The 20,082-nt window shown below is 49.5% G+C and overlaps 2 protein-coding genes across 8 annotated transcripts in view; both read left to right on the top strand.

Annotated features, from left to right (window-relative positions):
- Positions 1-4,820, top strand: part of PEDS1 (plasmanylethanolamine desaturase 1) — a 29,925-nt gene extending 25,105 nt beyond the window's left edge. The window contains exons 5-6 of the mRNA XM_017888144.1: positions 516-728; positions 3,407-4,820. Coding sequence (XP_017743633.1) covers positions 516-728; positions 3,407-3,528 — 335 coding nt within the window. The 3' untranslated portion in view covers positions 3,529-4,820. The remainder of the gene's footprint in view (positions 1-515; positions 729-3,406) is intronic.
- Positions 4,821-12,861: 8,041 nt separating this feature from the next.
- Positions 12,862-20,082, top strand: part of UBE2V1 (ubiquitin conjugating enzyme E2 V1) — a 38,064-nt gene continuing 30,843 nt past the window's right edge. Inside the window, exons 1-3 of one of the 7 annotated variants that reach the window (XM_017888148.1) lie at positions 15,711-15,761; positions 16,511-16,570; positions 17,300-17,573. Coding sequence is in view for 1 of the 7 variants with exons in the window: in XM_017888145.1 (XP_017743634.1) it covers positions 15,740-15,761 (22 nt within the window). In the remaining 6 variants the exon portion in view is untranslated. Of the gene's footprint in view, positions 12,960-15,661; positions 15,762-16,510; positions 16,571-17,299; positions 17,574-20,082 lie in introns of those variants that run through there. The other 6 variants (XM_017888152.1, XM_017888150.1, XM_017888151.1 and 3 more) reach the window with 6 other exon arrangements.

The following is a 20,082-nucleotide window of genomic DNA, read 5'->3' as shown; positions in this document are numbered from 1 at the left end:
ACGCCCACCCCATCTTCGCTCTGCTCTTCCCATGCCATATATTGCTTCCCTCCTTCCCTTTGAGGTTTTTTCCTGGAGGCTCCCTTGATAAATCACATATACAAGAACCTGTTTCAGGCTCCGCTTCTAGGGAACCTGAGTGAAGTCATCATTCCCATTTTCCTGATGGGGAAACTAAGCCTCTAAGAGGTGGAGTCACCGACCCTAGCTCATACCACCAAGAAATGTCGGCAGGGGTCGGAACCCAGCTCCAGCTGACTGCAGTCCACATTCCTAGCCATTGCCGTGCTTACGCCATTATCCTATTATGCCATTATGCCTGCTTCCTGAGCAGGAGGAAAGTCTGAAGCCCAGGGCTGCACCTGAGCTCTCCTGTGACCCTGCAGGGGGTGGGAGAGAATCCTGGGTGCTTGCCCAGCGCAGGAGCCGCCCAGGGGCAGGTGGTAAGGGCCTGTTGGGGTGGGTTCCCCATCCCGAGTGACAGCTGTGCCAGCCCCCCTCTCCCCAACCTGCAGAAGCCCTGGAGCAGCTATACCCCTGGGAGTGCTTCGTCTTCTGCCTGATCATCTTCGGCACTTTCACCAACCAGATCCACAAGTGGTCACACACATACTTTGGGCTGCCACGCTGGGTCACTCTCCTGCAGGACTGGCATGTCATCCTGCCACGTAAACACCATCGCATCCACCATGTCTCACCCCACGAGACCTACTTCTGCATCACCACAGGTGCGGCCACCGGTGGCGTGGAATGGGCTTTCCCCACCCCAACCACTGCACCATCTTCGGGGTCAGAGGGGCAGAGATCACAGCGGGAGGTCACACAGTCCTTGCCCTCTGGAACAGTTTCTCAGATCGTGCATTTATTGAGCACCTGCTGTGTGCCAGGCACTATTCTAGGTGCTGAGGACACAGTAAATAAGACAGACAAAGCCCTCTCCCCCGACTTCATGGCGTTGTGATTCCAGCCACTCATCATCCCGTATTTATTAAGTACCTACCACATGCCGCAGTGCTCTGGGCTTAGGCTCCTGCAGCAAACAAAATAGCATGAATCAGCCGGGTGCAGTGGCTCACACCTGTAATCCCAGCACTTTGGTAGGCCAAGGCGGGTGGATCACTTGAGGTCAGGAGTTGGAGACCAGCCTGGCCAACATGGTGAAACCCTGTCTCTACTAAAAATACAAAACAAAAATTAGTTGGGCGTGGTGGCAGGCACCTGTACTCCCAGCTAGTCAGGAGGCTGAGGCAAGAGAATTGCTTGAACCTGGGTGGCGGAGGTTGCAGTAAGCTGAAATCACACCACTGCACTTCAGTCTGGGTGACAGAGCGAGACTGTCTCGAAAAAAAAAAAAAAGCACAGATCCTTGCCCTTGTGGCACTCACCATCTAGTGAGGGAGCTGGAACGAATTAATAAAATATGTAATGCAGCTAATGGTGCTAACTGCTATGGAGGAAAATAAAGCAGGGGCTGGGAGAAGGAATTGGGGGACTTTACCTCTTAAATGGGGTGGTCAGGGAAGGTGACACTTGAACAAAGACCCTGAGGAGCTGAGGGACAAAGCTGTGCAGACCTCTGTGGGGGCACTCTAGGCAGCAGGAACAGTAGGTGCAAAGGCCCTGAGGCTGGCCTGTGCTTGCTTGGTGTGTTTCCGGAATGGCAGAGGCTCCTGACTGGAGTGGAGTTGGGGGCAGAGCAATGGAAGAGGGAGGAGAGAAGTGTGGGAGGGCCCTGCAGATAGATGGGCACAGATTACAGCAAAGGAAACAGGAAGCACGCAGGCCAGAAGCAGGAACATGCCCGGTGCAGTGGAAGAAGGGAAAGGAGGCCCACATGCCCCGCTCAGTTAGCGGCCAGTGCGAAAGCAGTGAGGTGAACGGGGGGTTTCTCTGGGGCCAGCTGGGCTGCTTTCAAGGTATCAGGTCGGGCCACCTCAGGCCTAACTCCCAGCTTCTCCATATGCGCCTTTAGGAAACTCATAAACCTCCCTGGGGACTGCTTTTCTCCTCACAAAGGAGGACTGCAGCCCCCTCCTTCATATATCACCTTCTTAGGGCCATAGTGGGAATGGCAAATGCAGTGTTTGGTGTGTAGTAGGTACTTGATAAATTACAGCTACTATTTTTCTTGAAGTCTTTCTGGAAACAGAATTGAGAACCACAAAAAAAAATTCTTTTTCATGTTCTCAACTTGTGCTCCTCGGAGGGCAGGTGGAGGGATTAGAATTTAGGCTATTTAAGAGATGGGTTAACTACTTAGGCAGGCCTGGGTTCCAATCCTGGTTTGGCCACCTGCTAACTGGGAAACTCTTCTCTAAGCCTCAGTGTGCTCATTTGGAAAATGGGACTGATATTAGTATCTACCTCGTGGTGAGCTGGAAGGCTGTAAGATTGTGAGCAGTATTTATAGAGCACTTACTCTGCGCCTGGCTGTATTCTAAGCACTGAGGATCAGCAGTGAAAGGAATGGTGTTTTGCATTTTGGGGATGATGTTCCATTTGGGGATTGGGGGGTAAACAAACACAGAACAGGAAAATAGAGAATTAACGAAGATGGTTACAGGTTATCATAAAGGCTATAAAGAAATGAAAGAGGGTGGCCTGTCATGGTGGTTCACGCCTGTAATCCCAGCACTTTCGGAAGCCAAGGCGAGATGATTGCTTGAGCCCGGGAGTTCAAGACCAGCCTGTATAAAACAAGACCCATCTGTATTAAAAAAAAAAAAAAGAAAAGAAAAGAAAAGAAATAGAGCCGGGCGCGGTGGCTCACGCCTGTAATGCCAGCACTTTGGGAGGCTGAGGCGGGCGGATCACCAGGTCAAAAGATCGAGACCATCCTGGCCAACATGGTGAAGCCCCATCTCTACTAAAATACAAAAATTAGCTGGGCGTGGTGGTGCATGCCTGTAGTCCCAGCTACTCGGGAAGCTGAGGCAGGAGAGTTGCTTGAACCTGGGAGGTGGATGTTGCAGTGAGCTGAGATCACGCCACTGCATTCCAGCCTGGGGACAGAGTGAGACTCTGTCTCAAAATAAAAAAAGAAAGGGTAATGTGAGAAACCTGGGGTGCTGCTTGAGTGGGTGCTCAGGGAAGGATTCCTGGCAGAGGTAGCATTTGAGCTGAGTGATAAGGCCACCACAGTGCCTGGTATGTAGTAAGTACTCAAATATAAGTAAGTGCCTGGTATATAGTAAGAAAGTAGATGAATATGGGGGTTGGAGGCCTGAGTAGCCCCAGGCCCATTGTTGGGAGGCCCCTACTTCCACTTCCTTGGCTGGTCCCTCTGTCCTATCCTGTACTGACTCACTCCTCATTGGGCCCCTCCAGCCCAGTGAAGGTCAGCTCTCTCCCAATGTCCCCTTGACTCTCTCTCCCATTCAATCTCCCGCTGCCATTTCTACTGCAGGCTGGCTCAACTACCCTCTGGAGAAGATAGGCTTCTGGCGACGCCTGGAGGACCTCATCCAGGGCCTGACGGGCGAGAAGCCTCGGGCAGATGACATGAAATGGGCCCAGAAGATCAAATAACTTCTCTGAGCCTGCTACCTGGTTGCCAACCTTCCCTAGCCCCCAAACCGAAGCCATCTGCCAAATTCCAGCCTCTTCGAGCTGGCCCCTCCAGATGGAGAGGACATCTCCTGGGCTGGGCCCGGGTACCCCCAGCCCACCCCTCATGACACAGAATACTTGAGCCACTGATTTTTAATTTCCTTTTTTTGTTTTTTTTCCTCGGCCCCTCCTCAGCCACCTGAGCTGCTCTGTCTACAAGCCTGACTCTGCCAGCCTCCCTTGGTAGAGAGGAGGCTTATCCACTCCCTGCACGCCTGCCGCCCCTGCCCTGCTGGGCAGCCCTTCAGTGTGGCTGGCGTTGGGGCCACTGAGTTGCCTCTATCTTTCCCTCCTTGTCTGGCCCCAGTGGTCTGGGGAGCCCCCAGGCACACCTAAGCGTCGCGGAGCATTATTCTGCCACGGCCCTGCATACTGACCCCGGAAGGCTGGACAGCCCCAGCCACCACCTTCAGCCTAGCCTGTCCCCCAAGGATGGCGAAGCTCAGCAGGGGTCTGAGGGTAGCCGGCCAGAAGAGGCTGGAACCTCCTGCCCACGTCTAGACCCCTACTTCTCTGCTGCCCCCACCCTGCCAGAGCTGATGTTACCAATACCAGGATATCTTCACAGGGCACAGCCCCTGCAGAGGGTCTTGGTTATTTGGAAGAGGACACAGTATCCCCTCTGGCCAGAGTATGTCAGAGAAGGAAGAGTAGGGCTTTTTTGTTTCTGTTTTTGTTTTTTTTTAAAGGTGCTTGCTTGTTTAATGTAAATAATAGAAAGCCTTAATATCTTTTCTGTAACACGGAGTAATATTTTAATGTCATGTTTTGGATGTACATAATATATTTATAACAAAGCAGCAAGAGTCTACTTAACCTTGGCTGCCTCGTGGTGTTTCCTGGCTGGGTGGGGTGGGGGGTTATCAAGGAGCCTGAGACGTGAGGCCCGACACTCCATTCCCAGCTCCCCCTAACCCGGGCCTCAGGATGAGACCTGTCACCTAAGACAGTGAATTAATGTTGACATCTGCTCCAAAGCCTTTTGGAGGGGATTGGGTGAGGACAGTGGTCTTTCTTATTGATCATGATGATAAAGTAACGATGGCTGATCCCTGTTTGTGACTTCCGTCTGCAAATATTCACTGGCACCTGGTGTGTGCCAGGCTCTCTCCTGTACACAGGTACAGCGGTGAAAGAACCAACAAAGACCTGTCCTGGTGGGGCTGACCTCCTGGGGAAAGAGTCAATAAACAAATAAATGCACATGGAAATTCAGGTGGTGGTTTGTGAAGAAAATCAAACAGGACAGAACCACATTGGAAAAGCAGGGTCAATGCTGCTTTGGCAGAGTGGTCATGAAGAGCCTCTGAGCTGAGACCTGGAGGAGGAGAGGAGGCCAGACAGGAAAGAAGTGAGGGAAGAGGCCTCTTTATGGGACAGCAAGTACACAGGCCCTGAGGCAAGAACAAGCTTGGGGCCGGGCGCAATGGCTCACACCTGTGATCCCAGCAGGGAGGCTGAGGTGGGCGGATCACCTGAGGTTAGGGGTTCGAGACCAGCCTGGCCAACGTGGTGAAACCCCATCTCTACTAAAATATACAAAAATTAGCCAGGCATGGTGGCAGACGACTTAATCCCAGCCACTTGGGAGGCAGAGGCAGGAGAATCGCTTGAACTCGGGAGGCGAAGGTTGCAGTGAGCCAAGATCGAGCCATTGCACTCAAACCTGGGGGATAAGAGCGAGACTTCGCTCAGAAAAAAAACAAACAAAAAACAAGCTTGAGATTTTAAGAGACAGTGAGGTAGCCACTGTGGCTGGACTAGAATGAGCTAAGAAAAAATGGAAGACAAGGTTGGGAAAACATGGACTTTGTTATACAGAGACTTATAGGCTAAGGTGAGTGGGGAGCTGCTGGTCATTTTATTTATTTGTATTTATTACTATTTTTTTAGAGACAGGGTCATGCTCTGTCACCCAGGCTACAGTGCAGAGGTGTAATTGCTTACTGCAACCTTGAACTCCTGGACACAAATGATCCTCCTGAGTGGCTGGGACTAGCACGTGCCACCACACCTGGCTTAGGTATATATATATATATTTTTTTTTTTTTTAAGAAATGGGATCTCACTATGTTGTCCAGGTTGGTCTTGAACTCCTGGCCTCAAGTGGTCCTCCCACCTTGGCCTTCCAAAGTACTGGGATATGAGCCACTGCACCTGGTCAGGACATTGTAGACAAATTAGTAACTTGTTATTCGTTGAATAAGTAATTATAAGGCATCTCCTATGAACTAGGTACTGTGATTCTGTAGTGAACACTACAGACATAGTCAATAGCTAGTCTAGGCTAGCTAGTTTCTGCAATATTAGCCAGAAAAAAGAAAGCCTGTTGGGGACAGGGAAATGCCTAAAGGACTCCAGAGCAGTCACAGACAATGACATTTCTGAGTAGCTGGGATTACAGGCGCCCGCCACCACGCCCGGCTAATTTTTGTATTTTTAGTAGAGATGCGGTTTCGGCATGTTGGCCAGGCTGGTCTCGAACTCCTGACCTCAGGTGATCCACCCACCTTGGCCTCCCAAAGTGTTGGGATTACAGGCATGAGCCACCGTGCCCAGCCATGACATTTATTTTTTAAAATGTGATCCATAATGCCATTTTCCTTTGCCCACCACTAGACTTTTGTGACTGCCTGAGGGGACCACACAAGGAAGGGTATTAGAATTCGACAACTCATAAATGACAGAAAATTAAAGCAAACAGCTAAAATAATTGTATCAGCTCATGAAACGGAAAAGTCCACAGGTGTTCTGACTTAAGGTTTGGCAGGACCCAGGGGCTCACATGATTCATCAAAACGTGGTCTCCCTAAGCTCTGTTTTTCTGAGTTGAGACTTGCTAGACCAGCTCAGCAATCTCAGTTGAAAGTGCTTTCCCAATAGTTGCAGTGGAAGTCCCAAGGCAGGCTCTCTTTGGTCTGGACTGGGTCATGTGCCCACCCCTGAACCAATCACATTGGCCAGTGGGGTGAAATGCTTTGGTTGCCCAGGGCTGAAAAATGTCCATCTGGATTTGCAGGGTTGTGCTCACCACTTCCTAAGGCACTGCTACAAAAAGAAGTCAATGGTGGATGGGACAGGCAGCTAAATTCTTTTAGAGGCCAGAGGAGTAGCCTCGTGACTGTGGTGTTGGTTTCCAGGCCCCACCAATCTATGTCAGTTCCCCTGGAGCCGACAAAACCCCAAAGCCTGAGTCCAGAGAGGTAAAGTGACTCCCCCAAGGTCCCACAGGTAGTAAGGGTAGAGCAGGCCTCAGACTCAGACCATTTCACTTCTGCATCCTGGGGGCTGGAAAAAAAGTCCTTCTCAAAACCAGAAGGTGTGCTGCATTGGGTCTGAGAGTGTTGGGGCCACTTGTGAGATCAGGGACTTGCAAACAAGTGCCTATGAGGGCCAGACAGGGAAAAATGCTACTTAATATTACTGAGCACTTAACTTTGCGTCAGACTGTACAGAGAGCTCTGGCACCGGTCCTGTCAAGCAGTCCCTGCCACTCTGAGAAGTGAGTACTCTTTGCACCATTTGCAGATGGGGAAACTGAGGCACAGAGGTCATGTAATATGCCCAAGGTCACAGAGCTGGTAGATGGCAGAATCAGGATTTGAGCCAGCGTCTGACCCAAAGCCCCTGTGCTTTAAAGCTCCCATTGTGGAGAGGGAGGTAAGGCAAGTGGCAGGTGAGAAATGTGTCCACTATGAGGCAATGCAGCATGCCTGAGAAAAGGGCCGCTGACGCTGGGGACTGGGATGACCTGGAGACATCAGGCCCAAAGGGCAGCTGCTACTCACAGCAGTTGGTTAAACAGGAGCCAGAAATCTAAACTTTAAAAATGCTGGCTCCGTGTTTAAAACGTACTGTGGGCAAAACAAAATGGGTGCATGGGCCAAATGCCTGCAGCCTTCCTCCCAGCTGCTGCAGGGTGGCTTGGTTTTAGGTGGGCATGTGCTGCTATCTAGTGGTGGCACAGGGTAGTGGCATGCAGGGCTAACAGATGGGTTTCCGGCTCCACCAGGGGAGCTGTAGTGAACTTGAATACCCCTCTGTGCTTACTGTTCTTTAGAGGCGGCTTGGGCACACACCTTAGGGCACCTGCCCCCAACTTCAACTCCGTCACCGCCCCCTTTTTTTTTTCCCTGAGACGGAGTCTCGCTCTGTCACCCAGGCTGGAGCACAGTGGCATGATCTGCGCTCACTGCAGCCTCAACCTCCCAGGCTCAAGCAATCCTCCCACTTCAGCCTCTCGAATAGTGGGGATGACAGACATGTGCCACCACCCCCAGCTAGTTTCTTTTTGTATTTTTTGTAGAGACAGGGTTTCACCATGTTGCCCAGACTGGTCTCGAACTCCTGAGCTCAAGCGATCTGCCCACCTCGGCCTTCCTAAGTGCTGGGATTACAGGCATGAACCACCGCGACCAGCCAACCCCCCTTTTGATCAACCAAAAATATTTTCAAGCTACCCATATATACACATATATGTATGTATATACACTTTTTTTTTTTGCAATAGGTAATGCTTGCATAGGTAAAGAATAAGAATCGTGCCAGGCGCAGTGACTCGTATCAAATAATATAAAAGGGGCTAGAGTATGGATCAGCTGACCCTGGACAGTGGGCCAAATCCAGCCCACTTGCTTTTCTATAGCTCAGAAGCTTTTGTGGGTTGTTTGTATTTTAGAGACAGGGTCTTGCTCTGTTGTCCAGGCTGGAATGCAGTGGCACATTCACAGTTCACTGTAACCTTAAACTCCTGGGCTCAAGAGATCCTCCCACCTCAGCCTCCTGAGTAGCTAGGACTACAGATGGACACCACCACATCCAGCTAATTTTTTTTTTTTCTAAGAGATGGGGTCTCGCTGTGTTGCCCAGGGTGGTCTCAAACTCCTGCCCTCGAGTGATCCTCCCACCTCAACCTCCCGAAGCACTGGGATTATAGGTGTGAGCCACTATGTCAGCCATGAGCATTTTTTAAATGGCTGAGGGAGGGGGAACAATATTTCCTAACACAGAAAATTCAAATTCCAGTTTGTAAACCTGAATTGGCACACAGCCATGCCCCTCATTTACACATTGTCCAAGGCTGCTTTTGCACTGCAGCAGCAGAGTTGAATAGTTGCATCGGAGACCACATGGTCCACACAGCCTAAAATATTTACAATCTGGCCCTTTACAGAGAAAAGTTACCAACCTCTCTCTGGTCTAGAATGAAGAGTAAATTGCTCCCCATTCATGTTCCCTCAGGTACTCAGTTCCCCTCCTTAGAGGCCATCACCTTGACAAGACACTTGCAATGCCTTATGTAGGCAGAGGGGTGTGTCTGCCCCACTCCTTTTCACACAATATGTAGGATATTATGCACACAGTTTTGCACCTTGCCTTTTTTCACTTAATATATTTTGGAGATAGTGCTCACAAAATGTTATTATTTTTTACAGCTATATAGTGTTCCAACTTCAGGATGGAATGGATCTGACTTTTTTTTTTTTTTTTCCTGAGATGGAGTCTTGCTCTGTCACCCAGGCTGGAGTGCAGTGGCACGATCTCGACTCACTGCAAGCTCCACCTCCCGGGTTCGCGCCATTCTCCTGCCTCAGCCTCCCAAGTAGCTGGGACTACAGGCGCCCACCACCACGCCCGGCTAATTTTTTGTATTTTTTAGTAGAGATGGGGTTTCGCCCTGTAGCCAGGATGGTCCCGATCTCCTGACCTCATGATCTGCCCGCCTCGGCCTCCCAAAGTGCTGGGATTACAGGCATGAACCACTGCAACTGGCCTTTTTTTTTTTTTTTTTTTTTTTTTTTTTTTGAGACAAGGTCTTGCTCTATTACCTGGGCTAGAGTGCAGTGGTGCAATCCCAGCTCACTGCAGCCTCTGCCTCCTGGGCTCAAGCTATCTTCCCTCAGCCTCCCATCCCAAGTAGTTGGGATTACAGGTGGATGCCACCATGCTGGGCTAATCTTTTTTATTATTTTTAGTGACGAGGGTCTTGCTTTGTTGCCTAGGCTGGTCTCAAACTCCTGTGCTCTAGCAATCCTCGTGCGTCAACCTCCCAAAGTGCTGGGATTACAGGCTTGACCCATGAGTGTGTTTTAAATTTTGATAGTGCATACCAAATTGTCTTCCAGAGGCCATGCCGGTTTAAGTTCACAAGTTTTCAGAGTCCCTGTTTCCTCACACCCTTGCCAACACAGCATGTTATCAAATGTTTTGTTCTTTGCCAATCTGATAGGTGGTTTTAATTTGCATTTCTCTTACTGTATTTCATTGATTCTAAGATGTCACTGATTCTAAGATGCATCCTGATTTCAGAGATGTTCACATGTAAAAATGTGGCTGGGTGCGGTGGCTCACGCCTATAATCCCAGCACTTTGGGAGGCCAAGGCGAGCAGATCACGAGATCAGGAATTCAAGACCAGCCTGGCCAACATAATGAAACACCATCTCTACTAAAAATACAATAATAATAATAATAATAATAATTAGCTGGGCGTGGTGGCAGGCACCTGTAGTCCCAGCTACTTGGGAGGCTGAGGCAGGAGAATTGCTTGAACCCGAGAGGTGGAGGTTGCAGTGAGCTGAGATCGTGCCACTGCACTCCAGCCTGGGCGACACAGTGAGACTCTGTCTCAAAAAAAAAAAAAAAAAAAGTAAAAACGTGTATCTTCAAATCACTGAAATACAATATGTTGTGTGAGATTGGGCATCTTACTGTGAGTTTAAAATGCATTTGCATTTCCTCATCTGTTCATGCCCTTTTCTTATTTTTCTTGGAAGGCAGGGTAGTAGTGGTTAAGAGTGTAGGATTCCAATCCCAGTTCTGCCACTTACAAGCTTGTGACTTTGGGCAAGTTACTTAACCGTTCTGTGTCTCAGTTTCCTCATCTGCAAAATGGGGATAATAATGGTACCTACCTTATAGGATAGGTGTGAAGATTAAATACATTATTATATACAAAATACCATGTTCCTGGAATATGGCAAATGCTCAATAAATATTTGCTATAACTGTCATCTTTGAGTTATTTTTTCTTAATGAGTTGCAAGGGCTCTTTATAAATTAAGGAAACATCCTTTTTATTCCCCTGTCTCCCCGCCTCAGACCCCTGGTTTTCATTCCTTTTTCCCTGACCACAAAAGTAACATATAATACAAAATTCAGACATTATAAAAATTGTATCAGAAGAAGCCAATGGAAACAACTGAGATGTCCACTGATAGAGTGAGTTAATGAAGTGCACCAAGGCCTCCTGCCCACCCACTTCCACCTCTTTTTGACTGTATATTTCAAAACTACATCAGACATTAAATAAGATGTCTCAGCGCTATGGCTAGACACACCTCAGGGAACCATGACTCCACATATATGCCATAGAATTTCACTAGCAAATGCATCACACATCCTGTTGGGTTTTTTTTGTTTGTTTGTTTTAGATGGAGTTTCGCTCTGTTGCCCAGCCTGGAGTGCAATGCTGCGGCAACCTCTGCCTCCCAGGTTCAAGTGATTCTCCTGCCTCAGCCTCCCCAGTAGCTGGATTACAGGCATGAGCCACCACGCTCGGCTAATTTTTGTATTTTCAGTAGAGACGGGGTTTCACCATGTTGGCTAGGCTGGTCTCGAATTCCTGACCTCAGGTGGTCCACCCGCCTCAGCCTCCCTAAGTGCTAGGATACAGGTGTAAGCCACCATGCCTGGCTTCATCACACACCCTGTTAACTACACATCCCTTCCCAGGGATTATCCTCTCTGTCTTCTGCAAGTCCACAGCCCTTCCTGTCAACAATTTGTCAGCTTTACTTTCTGTAGCTTATGTTATAAAAACTATAGCAAGAGGTTGGGGGTTTTCCTTAACTATAAATAGGAAATATGAAGGTTGTGGATAACATTATATAATTTTTGATTTTCCACCTTTCGAATATACTTTTTCAAACTACTCATGCCTTTCACATCCCAGAGATTCCAAACCAGCCCTAGTGTTTTCCCACTTGAGAACAGAGTTCATGAATGAACATTGCAGAACAGTCAGGTCTATATGCCTCTCAACTGAACCACTGCATCAGCTTCCTGTATGGATTAGGTATGCTTTTTGGTGGTAGGTAACAAAAACCTACCTTTAAGAACAACTTAAGCAACAGGCACATTACCTCACGTCTTCAGAAGTCTGCAGGTGGGCAGCCCCACGATTCCTTCAGTAGCTCAGCGATATCACGCAGGATTCTGGTTCTAATCATTACAACCTCATATGGTAGGAAGGAGGAAAGGGGACAAAAATAGGCTTTTTCTTCAGCTTTTTTGTTCGTTTGAGACGGAGTCTCACTCTATCGCTCAGACTGGAGTGCAATGGTGCAATCTTGGCTCACGGCAACCTCTGCCTCCCAGGTTCAAGTGATTCTCGTGCCTCAGCCTCCCAGGTAGCTGGGATTAAAGGCATAAGCCACCACTCTCGGCTAATTTTTGTATTTGCAGTAGAGACGGGGTTTTGCCACGTTGGCCAGGCTGGTCTCGAGCTCCTGACCTCAGGTGATCCGCCCGCCTCGGCCTCCCAAAGTGTTGGGATTACAGGCGTGAGCCAGGGCGCCCAACCTTCTCTTCAGCTTTTATGAGGGGAGGCAAAGTTTCCAAACACCCACCCCGCCATGTGGGGACATGGCAACTGGACTGTCAGTAAACAGTGCCCAACACACCTCTCTGGGTTCCCTGCCACCAATATTGCTGCTGCCCAGTTGGGTGTCCTCACCCTGTCTCCTCATGGCAGCACGATGCACTTTGCAGAAAGGCAAACCTGCCTACATTTTGCTCAAAACCTCCCAGGCTCCACCTCCCTCATCACAGGAGAGTCAGCAGGTGACACAGGATAAAGAGAACTGGATTCCAAAACTGATTTTACTCCTTCCTTGTTGTGTGACCTTGGAAAAGCCATCTAACTCCTCTAAGCCTCAGTTTTCTCATCTCACAAATGGAAATGGTAACAGCTACTTTGCAAGGGTCATTGAGGATTAAGTAATAATAGCAGCTAATACTTATATTGCACTTAGTGCCAAGTGCTTTTCTAAAATCTCTAGTTTTATTAACCATTTTAATCTTCCCCAAAATCCAATAAAACAAGACTCTTATCCCCATCAGCTGAGTTTATCAGCTCAAGCGCACAGCGGCGACCAGGCGCAGGCCCCGGGAGGAATCCCGCTCTGGGGACCGGTTGTGACGTCCAGGAATGGGGCAGCGCCTCTTCGAGGGAGGGTGTGCGCGGGACGTACTACAACTCCCACCAGGCACCGCGCCAACGCCAGCCTACAATAACCAGCATGCCCCGGGCTGTCCCGCTTAACCTCTTCCTGCGATGAGCTCTGCACGGTAATTATTATTGTCAATTTTACTTGCCAGAAGTTTCCTACAAGAGCCAAGGAATCCATGCGAGTAGACATTTACGGGCATCATGGATAAAAGGCTTGTGTTTTAATCCTCATCCTCCACCTGTTAGCTCTGAGTCTCAGTTTTCTCATTTCTAAAACGGGGATAGTCACAGGAGTTGCTGCATCGAGTTGTGAGGATTAAAAGCTGGATGTAACGGCTTGGTAAATATCAGCGCTTCTAGCGTCCCTTCCTCCTCCCTGTGCCAAGGGGTTTTAGGAAAGCATTTTATCTCCACAGCAATCCTATGAGGTTGATACTGCTATCCTCATAGAAGGGGAAACGGATACCAGGAGAGGTTCAAGCGTCTTACCTGAAGTCACAAAGCACACTAAGTGATGAAGGAAGACTTGAACCTAGAAAATTTAACTGCAAAAGTGAGTCCACCTTAGGAACCCAAATGCTTCCACCTGCTACTGATGCTTTACAGTGACCCCAAGTCCAGGGCAAGTATTTTCTGTGCTCCCCAAAGCAAACTTGTATCACGTGATACACGAAAAGTCAAGTTGCTTCACCTGTAGCTAGTGCTGGCACTTTGAGAGCTAATTACAGCTGAATTTGACGTGGTTGAAGGAATCGAGGAAGACTTCCCTGAGGGGGTGGTGCTGGATCTGAGAACTGAAGAGTGGAGACAGCACAGGCAAAGCCCCTGAAGTGGGAGAGAGGCCTTGCGTTCCAGGGGGCTTGCAAAGGGCCAGTGTCGCTGCAGAGGTACAGAAACTCTCAGGCGCAGGCTGTGCCAAGGCTATGATGAGGCAAGTGGGGGACCTAGGGTGCAGATTTTTTTTTTTTTTTTTTTTTTTTTTTTTTTTTTTTTTTTTTTTTTTTTTTTTTGAGAGTCTCTCTCTGTTGCCCAGGATGGAATGCAATGGCGCGATCTCGGCTCACTGCAACCTCTGCCTCCCGGGTTCAAGCGATTCTCCTGCTTCAGCCTACCGAGTAGCCGGGATTATGGGCGCCTGCCACCACGCCCCGCTAATTTTTGTATTTTTAGTAGAGACAAGGTTTCATCATGTTGACCAGGCTGGTCTGGATCTCCTGACCTCAGGTGATCCGCCCACCTCTGCCTCCAAAAGTGCTGGGATTACAGGCATGAGCCACTACACCCTGCCCTAGGGTGCAGATTTTAAGGAGTCACTCACCTGCAGGGCTGTACAAGTGCAGAGTCAGGACCTGAGTGAAAGCCCCGTTAAATCTGATGGCCCCATCCTCGTCCCAGCCCTGGGTGCAAAGCCTTGTACACAGGGTGTCCAGGCATCCTGGTTTGCCCTGGAGAGCCCTGGTTTCCACTTGCCATGGTGAGATTATAATAGGTCCTCGTCCTCATTAGGTGATAATCTATGGTCACTCAACTTGTAGAGTTTGTATTTTATCCAGAGGGAATGGGGAGCCACTGAAGGCTTTAGCTGGAGGGTGTTTTGAGCAGATGTTGGTTCATATAGAGAATGGACCATGGGGGAGAGAATGGAAGCTGCTGGGGTCTTCCAAGTAGGAGATAAAGGCAGCTTGTCCTGAGTGGAGAAGTGAATGGAGCGGGAGAGATGCAGAGTAGGCATTGTTGTCAGACAAAGGTGATGAATTGGATGTGCTGGGTGAGGGCTTCCAGCTTCCTTGTCCCTCTATGTTTAGAGTCCTGGTCCTTCTGCCAGTATTTTGCTCTGTGACCTTAAGCCAGTCCCTTCACCTCTCTCAGCTTCAGGGTCTACATCCATATAAGGGCTTCTCAGACAATTTATAATATAGGAGGAGTAACTTCTTGGGTTTATTTGCAAAAATATTTCCTGAGGGCCTTTGCACAAGCTGTTCCCTCTACCTCCTCATTGTTAGGGTCTCTGTTGAAATACGACCACCTTAGGAGGCCCTTCCTGACCATCCTCCGCTGCCCTTTTCTTGGTTTATCTCTAGCCTATCAGAATTGTAGTTTCCTGTTTATTTACTTGCTGTCTATGACTAGAATGTAAGCCCCTGAAAGCAGGGATTTGCTTCTTCAGAGATGTCTATCCATCCCCAGCTCCTAGCACAGTGTCTGGTACATAGTAGGTGCTTAATGTTTGTTCGGTTGGATGAATGAATGAACGAATGAATGAATTGGGCAGATGGTTAGCAAATGTTTTCCCTGCCACCTTACTGCCCCCAAATCATTTAGCTGCATCCACTTCAAGCCTTCTCTGGCCGGGGAGCATCAATCCTAGAAGCCAGATCATCTGACCTGGAGGGTGACGATTCAAATTCAAATTTGAACCTGGAGGTTAAAATTCTGTCTGTCTCTGCCACTTAACAGCTGAGTTTAGATAAATCGTTTAATCTCTCTCGGCTGCATTTTTCACATTAATTCTGACCTTGTGGAGATGTGGTGAGGATCTAGATAGGAACTAGACAGGAAAAAGCCCCAAGTGAATTCGGCGCTTTTGTTTGAAGCTATCTTTTCTTTTTCTTTCACAATCGCGCCTTCCCAAGCCTAGTCACCCCTGCCCTTCTCACGTCACAACCTCCCTCGCACCCGATGTGGGGGGACTTGCAGGTTGCTGAGCCCTCGAGCACGCAGATATTTCCTTTCTCTAAAAGGGAAGGAAAAGAGCCTCCCCGGCCACGGGTCGCTCAGGTCTCCAGAGCGGGCGTCAGCGGCGGCGTCTGTGCGTGCGCGCGCGCGCGCCTGCGCATCAGGGCCAGGGTACGGGTGGGGGGTGAAGAAGGGGCCGGCCTTCAAGCAACAGCGACGCAAGATGGCAGCCACCACGGGCTCGGGTGAGCGGGGGCGCCGGGCCCGGCCGGCCGAAGGGGCATGGGCTTGGGCCGGGGGCTGGGGACTGTCAAAGGCTCCTGCAGGGGGGCCAGGGTCCCCGCGCCGCCTGTATCCGGTGGGCTCCGCGGCAGCCACCGGCAGGCGGTGGCCGGAAGCACGGGCGGGGGGCTGAGGGGCCTGTGGGCGGCGCGGCGAGGCCCTAAGGCTCCCCTGGGAGGCGTGAGGGCCCCGCTGCGCTACCTGGGGTAGCCGGAGTGGGCGAGGAGCGAGCTCCGAGGCACTCCTGAGGAGACCGGGGCTGGCGACTCTTAAGGGGCGATCAAGGGGTTCCCTAGAGGAGGAGGCGCCCCACAGCGAATGGAAGTCCCATACTGGGTGCCAGGGGTGCGGCTGAGGGGGGGCCGTGGGATGTCTGGAGGGGACATCAGAGGAGCCCCTCAAGCTGGATGGGAGGAAGAAGCGGGATCCCGAGGGGGTGACTGGAGAGGATCCCCTATTGGTTGAGGGGACGGCTCCGGCGTTAGTTTTAGAGATGGGGTTAGCCGAGGAAATAGCTGTGTTGACTAGAAAGGAGGAGCCTTGGAGCGGCTGCTTTTGGGGATAATTAAGGGAATCTCCGCATGATAAGTGAGAGCAGTGGGGAAAGGATTCAGATGCCAGAGGGACTTGATTGCAGTGATAGTGAAATGACCCCATCATTACCAGTCTCCTATTCGAGGATACAGATGGATTGCTCCATTTTCGGTTTCAGGGGACAAGGTCCGACTGGGGCAGTTGGTGGAAGCCTCTGATATTGAATGAGGAAGAACAGGTGAATTGGGAACCCCGAGGATGTCTCTTTGGGAGTGGGGATTCAACTGAGGGAAGCCCCTGAAATGAGTGAGTGGAAAAGGTCGGGTTCCAGAGATGTTTCTTGTAAACGAGAAAAGTCTCCTCTTTTTGAATTGAGTGAGGGAAGTATATCCTAGAAGTGTCTCTTCTGTGGAGACACTCACTCTCATCCACTCCTTTGATAATTGGGACAGATATGTGGGTTCAGCTTAGAAGTTCCCCACTGGCTGATGGGAGTAGGGAGGTGAATAGATAAAATGGAAACTCTTGGGTGAGGCTGCACCCTCGGGTGCCTGGCAGTGAAGTTGGCCAAAGAGGTTCTCTCAGATGGGGTGAAGATGGGTTACCTCTGATGGAGGAAGCAAACAGGACCACAGTGTTCCCCACTGTGGGGCTGCAGGGACACCAACCTGAGTACGGCAGTCATTGGGGTATTTAAGGCCACAGCAGGGGCAATGTTGGGAAGGAATTGGTGATCCATGAGAAACAGGGTGAGGGAGATTCTTTACAGTGTTGCTCCTCTGCGGTCTCAAGGAGCCATACTTGTCTGATGGTTGGGGTTCCCACCAACCATCAATAAAAGAAATTGAAAATGGGGGATCTGACTGAAGTGACCCACCAGAAGCTGCTGCCTTTTGCATTTAAAACAGTGGGGTCTTCTTGCAGCATAGCGGAGACCATGAATCCTTCTACTCGATTTTGGTTTCAGCTGGAACAGTGCTGAGTCAATTCGTTTACCAAGACGCTGCCCCAGGCACTCCCAGAAGAGAGATTCTGAGTCAGGCCAGACTGCTGGGGGAAACTTCTCACCAGAATAACACTCGTACCAGGTCGTAATGAACCAAGGGGCCCAGTGTGCTGGCGGTAGCCAGCAATAAGGTGCTGTTGCAGCTCAGCCCTGCTTGCAGTCACTGGGTTGGCTACCTACAATCTGAGTTAACAGCTGCCCGATTCTAACTTCTGGAGACCCTGACAGTTAAAAAGTGAGTGCTTCGTAAATGGCTATGGTGATCAGATAAAATGTCAGCTGCTCTCTAGTGGAATACAAGAGCATTTGGCATGGTTTAGATAACATAGAACAGGCTTTGAGGTGCCCTAAAATGGACTTCCCAAAATTCTTTTTGTCTGTTTATTTAACAGATATTTACTGACGGCCTATTATGTCCCATTGTGGATAGCAAACAAAACGGACATCGTCTGTGTCCTTCGGGAGCTTCCATTCGAGTCAGGGAGAGAAGGCTGTTAAGGGGTAAATAAGACAATTTCAGATAGCAGTAAGTGCTATGGAGGAAATTGTGTGATATGATAAAGAGTGTCTGGAGAGGTGGTCAGGGAAGGCTTCTCTGAGAAAGTGACATTTCAACTGAGGGAAATAATGGAAAGAGCCAACCCTACAGTGTCACAGGCAGGAGAGAGGGTGGACTGTGAGTGCAAAGGCCTTGTGGTGGGACTGAGCTTGGCATGTTGAAAGAACAGGATAAAAGGCCTTAGTGTGCAAGCAAGGCTTGTTAAAGAGAGGAGTTGAAGAGACATGGCTTTGGATTTGACTTGGTGTGAGGGGAAGCCATCCAACAAGTATCTGGTATGAAGTAGGCATTCAGTAAATATTTGTTGAATGAATAAATAAGAGTCTTAAAAAGAGGAGTATGGCAAGATCTGACCTTCGTCCCTAGGCAGTGAAAAGAGTGCAGGGTGCTAAGAGTCCCTAGGCAGTGAAAAGAGTGCAGGGTGCTAAGCAGACCTTACTTGGGTTAAACTAAAATGAGTGTGCAGGCCTCTCTGCTTTCTAACCCTGAGAAGTCTTCCAGGTGTGGTCAGGGCCCTGCGGCCTTCCTTAGTCAGGTTTAGAGTGAGGCGCTTGATTAATCTGTGCTTCTGGTTGCCAGGAAACAGCTGTGAAGCCTTTGAGTTCCTGTAAGGGCTGAACTTAGTTTTTTATGGTCACTGCTTTCAGCATTTGGTTACACCGCCTTCCCACTTCCTTTGGTTCTGCAATGTGTGATATCTACATATGTTTTAGAGGGTGGAACTGTGAAAAGCCCACCACAGATCCTCAGAATCCCCATGTTATGACAGGTGACTTCCTCCTGCCTTGGCCAGGATTGCAGCACATCAAATAGTGACCCTTGGTTACCAGGCCCTTCCTCTCACTTAGCAGCCCACGGGCTTCCCTGACATTTAATCAGAAAGTAAGTGCCAGAGTAGTAAGCCCTGGTGGGGCATGATTTCAAATTTGCATACATCGGAGTGGCCTCATATGCACATTCAGCTTATAAAAACTTAACCATAAGGCTGGGCGCGGTGGCTCACGCCTGTAATCCCAGCACTTTGGGAGGCCGAGGCGGGTGGATCACAAGGTCAGGGGATCGAGACCATCCTGGCTAACACGGTGAAACCCCATCTCTACTAAAATACAAAAAATTAGCCAGGTGTGGTGGCGGGCGCCTGTGGTCCCAGCTACTCAGGAGGCTGAGGCAGGAGAATGGCGTGAACCCGGGAGGCGGAGCTTGCAGTGAGCCAAGATCGCGCCACTGCACTCCAGCCTGGGCAACAGAGCGAGACTCCGTCTCGAAAAAAAAAAACAAAAAAAAACTTAACCATGTGGGCAGCAGAGATTAGTCTTCCCTTCCATTCAAGGGTCTTCCCCAGAGAGAGCTGGAAATGGATGAAAACACACAGTCCCTTAGTTGTTCTCAGTTCCTGTGTGTCTCACTGTGTGAGCATCTTATGCCAATTGTAATTAAGTGCCTTTTTTACGACATGGGCCCTGTATTCAAAGAACAGCCTCATATTGTGCTCAGCCAAAGAAATAGTAGCCTGCCCCAGTGATAGAGGGGAAACTGGCTTTGTTGGGCTAGTGCAAGCTTGTGTGTGTGTGTGTGTGGCGGAGTTTCGCCCTGTCACCTAGCTGGAGGACAGTGGTGCAATCTTGGCTCACTGCAACCTCCGCTTCCCAGGTTAAAGCAATTCTCCTGCCTCAGCCTCCTGAGTAGCTGGGATCACAGGCACATGCCACCACGCCCAGCTAATTTTTGTATTTTTAGTAGAGTTGGGGTTTCTCCATGTTGGTCAGGCTGGTCTCGAACTCCTGACCTCATGATCTGCCCTCCTCAGCCTCCCAAAGTGCTGGGATTACAGGCATAAGCCACCGCGCCGGGCCGCCAGCTATTATTTTCTTAAGAGATTACCAAGGTTAATTTTGATGATCATGATTTTCCCCCTTCACATTAACTTAAAACCACTCTATTTCCACCACCACATTCTCTTTTCTCTTCATATCTCTGTCCCTCCCACCTCCCCCCAAATTGTAGCTCTGCAGAAATTTGATAAAAGTAGAATACAAAATACGAAGTCAGGAATCCTCTGCTTAATTTTGAAGGGGCACAAATGAAGTTCAGAGCAGCACATTTGGCAAAGTAAATATTTGAATATTATTACTGTTATATTGTTGATAGTGCTTTAGAGTGTCCCATGGACTTTGACTCACCTGTG

This window comes from Rhinopithecus bieti, unplaced genomic scaffold, assembly GCF_001698545.2.
Source record: "Rhinopithecus bieti isolate Rb0 unplaced genomic scaffold, ASM169854v2 scaffold_15834, whole genome shotgun sequence".
NCBI classification, from domain to species: domain Eukaryota; kingdom Metazoa; phylum Chordata; class Mammalia; order Primates; family Cercopithecidae; genus Rhinopithecus; species Rhinopithecus bieti.
Note: the sequence above shows the minus strand (reverse complement) of the source record. Positions and strands in the feature narration are given on the sequence as shown.